Source organism: Cucurbita moschata, unplaced genomic scaffold (genome assembly GCF_002738365.1).
Source record: "Cucurbita moschata cultivar Rifu unplaced genomic scaffold, Cmos_1.0 Cmo_Scf00042, whole genome shotgun sequence".
Classification (NCBI taxonomy): domain Eukaryota; kingdom Viridiplantae; phylum Streptophyta; class Magnoliopsida; order Cucurbitales; family Cucurbitaceae; genus Cucurbita; species Cucurbita moschata.
In genome coordinates this window covers 1,367,355-1,377,684 of record NW_019268558.1, presented here as the reverse complement: position 1 = coordinate 1,377,684, position 10,330 = coordinate 1,367,355, and the positions used below count along the sequence as shown (strand labels likewise).

Here is a 10,330-nt window from a genome sequence, read left to right as displayed (position 1 = left end):
CCCCCCCCCCTTAGAAACTTTTGTCCCCAAAAGTTGGCGTCTCTTGTAAGAGTTTGAGACAGGCCCCTCTCACGTCTTCTTTACGTTCACGGGTTGCCTCTTCATTAAGCTGGTTACTCCCCACGGGACTTTTACTAAGGTGGTCGCTCTTTCATACCAACACTTCGCGTCTTGGTCTGACCCAACAGGGACTGGTACCCGTATAGGCGTACTACCTCTTTGACATATAACTTATCTCATCGATCAACTCGATAAGTGGTCTCACTTGGGATGAGGTGAGTTGTCTTGGTTGGTCTACCCCAACTATCCAAATCACGTTACGAGTCTGTTTAGTCTTTGGCAAACCCGAGACAAAACCCACACTCACTACTTCCCATTGAAGGATTGTAGCAATCTTGTTGGGTGCTATTTCGATGCCTTAACCTGCTAGTAGCATCGTCTTACGAAACCCGCCATGTCTCTCTTCATTCCCAAGCCACCCATAGTATCTCTTCAGATAACTTCGTACATCCTAGGTGGAACGTATCAGATGTATAGTGGCTTCAGCTAAAACGTCTTTAGGATTTCCTCGTCTCAGGGAACACCTAGGCAGTCTTGCCAATGCAGGACCCCGTCTGCGGAGATAGAACACCTAGTTGGCTTTTCCACCCTAGTCTGACTCCACACTTTGTTAAGGTGTTCATCGGATCTCTGGGCGTCAAAGACACGTTTTCATAAAGTGGGTTGCATGGTCATCTATGCTATCTTAGCGATATCACCATTAACTGCAACTCCAGTTTCTAGCATTCTTCCTTCCATCTTGTAACTTCCCTTGCTTGGTGATCATTGCAGATGTATGAACGGTCTATGTCATTCCATCTGTACGACCAAGTACTCGAGACTCTTTAGTCAGTGTATGCTTGCACTTTTCTCCATGCTCGTAATGTTGCCATGTCTCCATGGCAAGCACGGCTGCTGCTAGTTAAAGGTCATGAGTAGGGTAATTTTGTTCGTGCTCTTTCTGCTTTCTTGAAGTGTAAGCTAATGCCTTACCATTCTGCATAAGCACGCACCCTAAGCCCTTACATGAGGTGTCTCTATACGTTACAAGGTTGTCTAGTCCAACTTGAACCGATGCAGTCACCAACCTTTGCTTAAGTGCCTGAAAACTCTGGTCGTCTGCTGGTATTCGTGTAGGCGCTACAGAGATCCTGGAAATATCACGTACGAGTCTTTCGAAAGATTTCTAGAAACTTCATACCTTAGTGACTGTGGTTAGTTTTGGCCACCTCATAGCTACTTCAATCTTAGCGGTGTCTACGATGCACTCTCTCCGCTTGACACCACATAACTTCAGATGTCATCTCAGACAACCAACACCGGCACTTTGGAGATCTTAGCGCATGATCGATATGTTCATAACACCACCAAAACCTTCCTCAAGTGTTCATTGTTATATCGTCAAGGACGACTATAATGATGATAGCAAGAGAATCTCATGCACCTTCGATTTTCGTAAACTTACACTTTCTCATGACTCTGGAAGGGCTCGTCAGTCAACTCGCCTTCCTCATGACTCTAGAAGGGCTCGTCAGTCAACTTGCCTTCCTCATGACTCTGGAAGGCAGTCCTCAACATGTCCCTCTCTTTGATCCTCATAGGAGGTATCCTGACCTTGTTGGGACGCTTGCGGTCCTTACTGCTTCACCAAAAATGACCTCGTAATTGTATCTCATTTGGTTAACACAAGTCTTTCCTCATACGAGACGCTCCGTCACGTAGTTCACTTGAGTATTAATACTCATTTGGGCCATGTACGGGCTCTTTTGGAAGTAAGGGATCCTTGCATGAGTCCTTTGCATTCACCTAGGCTAACTCATGCAGTATCTTTATGACTGAGCTAGTCACGTCTCCTCTCGTAATGATTCCTCATCACTGGATTTTTTTCAAGCACGTGAACCTTTCAAGTTCTTGTACCGTATTCTAGGGAACTCTCTGAAGACTCTTGTTTGGTAGCTAGTCTCCCTCAAACTTTGAGGATGTTATATCAGTGTCCTCTCTAAGACGTATCATGTCTCTGCTAGTCTTACCTGGTTACAAGTCACCATCTCACTACCCTCTGGTGGTCTTTGGCATCCTGTTGTCTAAGAGTTCCACCTCTGTCTAAGCATGCTTCACGAGTATGGCATCACACTCATGTGTGTAGCTAGAATCCTGCTCTTTGTAATCCAGGTGACCTATACGAGGGTAGGTTCTTACTAACACATATCTAGATTTTCTCTCTCCAAACGGAGATAGCGTGACCTTAGCTTGACCTCTTTTCCTGCTGTTCTCGACCCCGAGGTTCACCGGACTACCTTGACGGTTCCACGTCCTTTACTTTGTGAGCACGCCTATCCAGACCAAAGGATAGATTAAAACTTTTTTTTTTTTTTTTGGGNAGATTAAAACTTTTTTTTTTTTTTTTGGTGGTCCTAATAACCACGTGCTGCATTTAGACTTTGTCCTCTCCACCAAGGTCCAAAGCGACTTATTCTCTAGTAGGTGATCCATCAATGGGAATATCCTGCACCCCATATCCCTTTAGTGGCATTAAGCGTGCATCATGCTTTTGGAAGTCCATAACTGAAACTTAGCTCGTGAAGATTCCAACTGACCTTGAAGCCATGTCCTCTATAGCTTCACTCTTAATGTTGGTGAATCTTATTTCTCGACCTCCAACTTAACCAAACTCACTTATGAAATTCATTTGCTTGAGGGGTGCATAACTCCTATAGTGGTTGCCCTTGTCTCTAAGAACTTTGTCTGGGTCTACTATGTGGTTTGCCCTGAGGCATGTTCTAAATTGTCTAGGCCTACAATGTGGTCATAAAGGAGGCATGCTTGACATCTAGAATTATGGTCATGGGAGGCTGAGCCATAGGTATCCATCTCTTACTAGACCTTAGAAGGTATGATATACATTTCTATAGGTTGGACGTCACGCACTTTGCGAAGCCGCCCCTTTGTCTTCCTAAGGCCAGTAAGTTATAACGTGAACCCTCTCGGCCTCCTCACAATAACTCAAATCTAACATCAACCGTAATCGAGTGAATGGATCTTCAGTCGTGACCAATCCCATTCTCCATCATTTTATGAATCAACCACTTTCTCACCCCTCAGATGCAAGGGAACATCGGGGACCTTTCAGCAATAGAAGTCTTACCAATTCCCAATCAACTTATCATACCAAAAGGAAGGATGTAGATGCACCATTTACAACAAGCTTGGAGCAGCCGTTCAAGAAGAAATGGGAAGAAAAAGTGGTGAAGGAGAGAAAATGAATCTTCAGTCTTTGTTTACTGTTCAATCTGGTTCAGGAAGTAGCTCAGGGAATACCGGGGAAAGAGAGAAGTTGTGAGACCCGGAGGGCGAAGGAGCGAAGCTGTGAAACCTTAAGGTGATTGAGCGAAGCTGCTTGGCTAGTTAACCCTGTTCAATCTGGTAATTAAGGTTCCGTAGCTCTCGTCTCAACCCCACTTCCTCTTTTTCTGACTGAATAGGGTTACTCGAAGAGGGAAATGTGGTAAGGCAAGTCAGTCTGCTAATGCCTCATCCTCAAATCAAAATGAATGAAACTCCATTCACTATTAAACACTCTAAAGCGTAATCATAGTTACCACCTTCCCAAGACAAACATCAAATTTTTACAGCCTTGCAACCACTCATATCCTACTAAACAGGGTTAGAATGCATACCTGGTCGCGGCGAGGCGTGTCGTCAAGCTGAGTCACAGAGGTGTACGACTCTCTATCCTAGAAAAAGTCTACAGAATCTAAAACCCGACTGCTCTAATACCAATCTGTCACGACCCGATTTTTTAGGCTTCGAAAACCGAATCGTGACTAAAAAGACAAAATCGAAAACAAACAAAAGGAAGATAAAAGAAAAGAAAAGCAAAGTAAAAAAGATAAAAATACTATTGAATTAAAACAAAGAGAAATTTTGTTTGTTAATTATTACAAAAGAAATTGCAAATATAAAATGAAATACAAAAGACTCTAAAAGACCGAAAAGGGACTGACGCTCCGGAACGATCCCCTCTGTGACTGTACAGCTTTCAAACGCTCCTCTACCTCGACTAGCAGCCAGCGAACACCTGAGAAAAATAAAGGAGAACGGGATGAGTATAAAAATTATACTTAGTAAGCCACCTACTTGTAGGCTCTCCTCGCATCTTAATTTAACAGCATTCCCACGGTTTCCTACTTCGGTTCTAAAACATCTGGTTCTAATCTTAGTCCCTTGGGACTTGCCCCTTGGGTTTCACCGGTTCGTCGTCCTTTCATTAAACGCCTAGAGGTTCCTTATGCCAAGCTGATATGGTCGGTATCTCTCTATGAGGCGCTACCTCTACATGGCTATCTAGGACTACATGGTATCTAGCCTAGGGGTGTGCTGAATACCCCTACGCCCATATAGTCCTCCTATGGGGGCGCGCGACCCAACCCGTTCCCATGCAGCTAATGGGCTGTACGACGTGGGGACACATTTCCCATGCGAAATGGCTAAGAGCAGCAAGGACTGATCAGGGACCCTTGGTCCTCCCATGAAGCTATAGATACCGTTCTCAAGCTCGCAATCTATGAACACTCCTAGGTACTTTCTTGCCATGGTGAACTGCTAAGTTCCTAGGGGAAAATCAAGTCTGGCTGGAGAGACATATCACTCCTAATAGTAATTCTCTAAGCTTATCATAGAAATGGGTACTAGAAAATAACGGGGTGTGCATGCAACCGTCTTCTAACATCCTAATATTCATGCAAACTAGGCACGCCGGCTCAACGAGGCGATGGCCTCCATCCAGCACCCAAAACACGAAGTTCGCGCTCAATGGGGCAAATTCATCCATCGAGCACCCGGAAAACGGAATACACAATTCCAACCTAAATTAAGCGCATGCGTACGTACAACGGAAGCTTAAGGCATACAAGCAACACTCAGATAATTCACCCAACACATCATAACAATCCATCTGATTAATCTCATTCATGGAGAGCTAATTTAAGGCAAAATTACTAACATGCATACATACAATCCAAGCGAACCCTACAAGTATTTCTTCCTAAATACCGGGTGGTGACTTACCTGGTTAACGCGTGCCCTTTTTGCTAGCGTTTCTTTGCCAGTGAGGTGTCCAAAAGTACTGATTTCTTTAAATTAGGTCCCTATTCATGTAAGAACAGTATTAGAATTGGAACCGGGACAAAAATCGGGCAAACAGAAAGCAACCGGGCCAAAATGGCCGTCCCACGCGCGCTCACGCGCGCAGGAAGGCACCAGTCGCAGGCTGCACATGCGCCCGCCTCCACGTAGTCGTCGGTCGGCCGGTCCGGTCGGCTTGGCTCGCGTTGCGGTTCGGCCCGGCTTGCAGGCGACACGTGTCGACGCCTCGCTGGAGCTGCGTTGCTCCAGCCGATGGTCGACGCGTGTCCGGCGCCTGTTGCCGCCGATCGCCGCTCGTCGGCCGACTTTTTTTTTTTTTCTTCTTCTTCTTCTTCTTTCTTCTCTGCCTTCTGAAAACCGAAACACACCCCTCTATTCTAATTTTCATATCTTTCGATCCGTGGATTGGATCGACATGATTCCTTCGGCAGAGTTTTAGATCGTGTTACGGGCTACGTCCTCGTATTTTTTTCGTAATTTTTGCTTAACTACCGGATGAGTTAAGAAGGTCGGAATTTCGCTCACCGTTCTCGGACGACTCTCGGATCTCCGCCTTCGGGTTGAGGTCTCGGCCAAACTTCTTCACAGATCATGCGTAGAGTTGTTCCTAGATGAATATATCAAGATTTCAGATCTTGATTCACAAAGGAAAACCGTAGATCTGAGAAAACGTTTAAGATCCTTACCTTGCGGGTTTTCCGACTTCTTGATGAAAAATGGGACTCCGGCCACCCACATTCTCTTTTCCCTTCCAAGAAAGTCTCTCTGCATGATCTTCAGTTCCTTCCATCATGATCTTCACCGGAATAGACTCCGACGGTAGTTTTCGGTGAGTCTTCCGGCGGTTCATCCTTTCTCCTCTCTCTAAGTTCTCTCTACCCCTTTCTCTCACTATCTCTCTTTTGCAGGACTATGGATGGGGTTTCGTTTGGACCCCTTAGGTGGTTGGAGGGGCAAATCTCGACTTTTCCTTTTTTTTTCTTTTTCTATTTCTCTCTCTTCGGGTATTACAGCTGGCAAGGTGAGAGAGTATCCGAGAGCTACACCGTCACAGAGGAAGGTTGTCATGAGGTGTTAGTTTACATTTAGGTTTGTGTCCTTTGAAATGCTGTATCTTAAACCTTGATAACTATTTTGTAATAAACTTTGAAACGACACTTGATTTGTAATTATTTTGAATTGTCATTTAAAAGCAATGTCATTTGATTTTAAATTTTACAAAAAATTTATCGTATTTTTAGTGTCGATCCATGTTATGGCGGTTAAGAATAGGAAACTGAAAGATCAAAAAAATTGGGAAAAATCTCTCAAAATGTATTGAAGAATGAAATTCACTATTAGCGTTACAGAATACACAAAAAACGAGAAAAAATAATGCACATCTAACAACTTCTCTTAATAATGTATATGACTGAATCAAATCTAAATCAAATAGCTGAATCAAATCTAAATCAATCAAATAACTAAATCAAATAATCATCCCTCAACCATAAGAATGTTAGCTAAATCTGAAATAACAAACCCTAACAATTCCTCCCTTCAAAACACAAATAGCAATAGGTTTATATCTATATCAGAAAATCTATGTACTCCTAATAGTCCTCACAACTTCAAGAAAGCACCAATTTTAGTGGTTTAGTAATTAGGTAACTCCATCAATTTTAGTGGTTCATTAAATCTCCGTCTTATAAATTCATTTTACTCCAACCTTCTTTCAGCCCTTATGTAACTCCATCAATTCCCATGTGTCATTTCTGTTTATTGCTTCCATTTCTAGATCCATGGCTTGCCTCCATTTCTCACTCTCTCCATTTCTCACTCTTCAATGCATCTTCAAAGTTTACAAAGTTTAGAGGATCAGTAGTGGTAAACATGGCCAGTGAACTTCATTATCTTCTTCAGAAAGATCTTCTCCTGTTGCATAGTCTCTCATCCAAACTGGTGGTCTCCTATTCCTCCCCTTATTCGAGCTAGCAAAGCTTGCTTTAGCCAAAGAGCCAAATTTCCTCTGCAGCTTCTATATCAGATTCGCTCCCTTCTTCATTTTCATCAAACACATTTGTTGCCTCCTCTTGATCACCCCATTCTAGATCTCACATAATAGATTCTTCATAGGTCTTATCCCAGTCTCAACTCTTATCTTCCTCGAATACAACATCCCTACTTATTATGATCCTTTGTGAAGTTGGATAATAGAGTCGGTAAGTCTTTGACTCTTCACTAATTTTCAACAAAACACAACTCAAACTCTTATCATTCAGCTTAGTTCTTTTACTGTCAGGCACATGAACATGAGAGATACATCCAAAAACTCTAAAATGTTCAACTGAAGGTTTAACTCCACTCCAAGCTTCTTCTAGAGTTTTATTTTTTACAGCCAATTTTGGACTTCCATTCAGTACATGCACAGTCTAGTTGACTGCTTCAGGCTAGAAACTTTTCGAAATTTTCTTTTATGAAATCATACTACGAACCATATTCATAATAGTTCCATTTTTTCTTTCCGCAACTCTGTTTTGTTGTGGCGTGTATGCAGCTATCAGTTGTCTTTGTATACGATTTACATCACAAAAATTGGTGAATTTTTGTGATGTAAACTCTCCTCCTCGATCAGTTTGTAAGGCTTTAATAAATGAGTTTGTTTCCTTCTCAACATGAATCTTAAAATTTTTAAATACAGCAAAGGCTTCTGATTTTTCTATTAAAAAATAAACTCATGTTTTCTACTGAAGTCATATATGAAAGTAATCAAATACCTTTTCTTGCTGTTTGAGATTGGTTTGATCGGTCCACAAATATCAACATGCACTAATTGGAGAATTTGTGAAGCTCGCCATGTGCTCCTTTTTGGAAAACAGTGCCTTTGTTGCTTACCCACCAGACAATTTTTACACATTCTCAATGGAGACTTGAGTTGTGGTAAACCATCCACCATCTTCTTTTGTGGAACAATCTTTAATCCCTTAAACCCCAAATGTCCATATCTACGGTGCCAAAGTTGCTCAATATCTTTTGTGATAGTATTGAACACGTGGATGCTACAGGCTGAGATATAGCATGCAGTACAAAAATTCGATTCGAAGACATCTTTGTCTCCATAATTAAGCCTCTCTCAAGATGAAGCACCTTGCACGTTCCATTTTGAAACAAAATGGTAAGCCCCTTTGCTTGCAATTTCCCAATACTCAACAAATTGTTCTTCAGCTCCGGCACATAGAACACTCCTGTGATTATCTGTATGATTCCATTCACTTGCAGCCGTACATTACTTTTCCTGTTACAACCATGCTTGAGTTGTTGCTCAGCTTCACTGAATCTCTGAAACTTCCATCAAAATCTGAAAAATATTCCTTCTTCCCACACGTGTTTTCTACATCCCGAGTCAAGGAACCACATATCTTCTCTATTGGCCTTATTCATATTCACATAAGCTATCAGCAACATCTCTTCTTGAGTCTCTGCATAGCTTGCCTCCTTCTCCTTACTTTGACATTCTCATTGAAAATGTCATAGTTTGTGACAATTATAGCACTCCACTATGACCCTGTTGAAGGTTTGTCTGCCTCATCCCCTTCCTTTGCCTCTAAAACTTCCACGATCTTGACCCCTTCCTCTAGATTGTTCACCATGAGAGATCTTCAAAGCGTGTTCTTCTTCAACATGAGAACTCATGCGTTGTTCATTCATAAGCAGGCTGTTTTGCAACTCATCAATGATTAAGATGGTTGTATCCTTGGACTCCTCAATGGAACACACAATATAATCAAACTTAGGAGTCATAGATCTCAGAATCTTTACAACTGCTTCAACATCTCCCTTGTTCTCACCATTTATTTTCATCTTGTTGGCTATGCTAAGGGTCTGAGCAAAATACTCATTCACAGATTCTCCTGCCATCATGTGAAGCATTTCAAACTCCTTCTGAAGAGCTTGCAAGTGTGCACGCTTTAGCCGTGTCGAACCTTGATATTTCTACTTCATAGAATCTCATATGTTCTTTATTGTTTCCTTGTTAAGGATTGTCTCCAAGATCGAACGATCTAATGCTTCAAATAGATAATTCTTTGCTTTCAAATCTTTTAACTTCTGATCTTTAATGTGCTTCTCCTGAGCATCTGTGAAAACGATGTCTTAGAACATATGTGAAAACGATGTTGTAACGACCCAAAAAAAAATTAAATAATTAAAATAATTAAAATAATAATTTTCCCTAAACTACTCTCCACTAGCCCCTCCTCCCTCTCCCAACTATCTCTCATCAACCAACTCATCAGTCAATATCCCAAATCAGAATACTGGATCATCGGTGGTTCCTACAATGAAAAAAAAAATACAAACAACCAGATTTACGAGGAGAGCTGGAGATTTAATTTGGAGAGAGATCTTGTTGTTATTACGGTAAGTCATGTTTCAGATCTCTGATCTCTTTTTCATTTATCCAGATCAGATTTCTTTTCGTTTGTCTAATTATTCATACTTAGATCCCTCGTTTTCCTTCCCAGTTATTTAGATTTTTGGTTATGATGTTAGGTCATAGAAAAATAACTAGAACGGATCTTCTTTTCCTTTGTCTAATTATTCAGAAAATAACTAAAACAGATGAGACAAATATTTGTCAACAGAACCGATAGAAAAATAAATACAAAATAGAGAGTAAAAGAGAAGAATCGAAACAAAAAATTAACAGGTAAATAAGAAAGGAAAGATGAAAGAAGAAAGGAAAGATTTAGAATGAAAATTTATCTGTGAATTTTAGATTTTAACAAAATTAAAGAAAGAAAAAAAATAAAATACATATAAGATAAGATAAAGGAAAGATTTGGAAAGAAGAATAATTAGAATACAAAAAAATATGAGATGACCGTAGAGAGGCCAAAGTACTTAACAAAATCAAAAGAAAAGACAATATATATATATATATATGTATATATATATGAGGCCAAATACTGTAAACAAAATCAAAAGGAAAGAAAGAAAAGTAGAAATGGAGGGAAAAGAAAAAAAATAAAGAGCAGGAAGTAAAGAGAAAATACAAAGAGCAGAGAAAGAAGTAAAAGAGAAAATACAGAGAAGAGAAGTCATACAGAGAAGAAAAAAATAAAGAGAAGTAAAAGAAAAAAATACAGAGAAGACAGGAAAAAAAAGA

The 10,330-nt window shown here is 40.9% G+C and overlaps 1 protein-coding gene and 1 long non-coding RNA gene across 2 annotated transcripts; both read right to left on the bottom strand.

Moving 5' to 3' along the window:
- Positions 1-5,131: 5,131 nt before the first annotated feature.
- Positions 5,132-6,112, bottom strand: LOC111433419. The gene is made up of 3 exons (XR_002708807.1): positions 5,871-6,112; positions 5,710-5,791; positions 5,132-5,186 (listed from the first exon to the last, which is right to left on the bottom strand). It is a non-coding gene; the product is annotated as an uncharacterized LOC111433419 (long non-coding RNA).
- Positions 6,113-8,748: 2,636 nt separating this feature from the next.
- On the bottom strand, positions 8,749-9,081 carry LOC111433404. Its single transcript, XM_023070455.1, has one exon. It carries the CDS (start codon positions 9,079-9,081, stop codon positions 8,749-8,751), a length of 333 nt encoding a protein of 110 aa, XP_022926223.1.
- Positions 9,082-10,330: the final 1,249 nt, after the last annotated feature.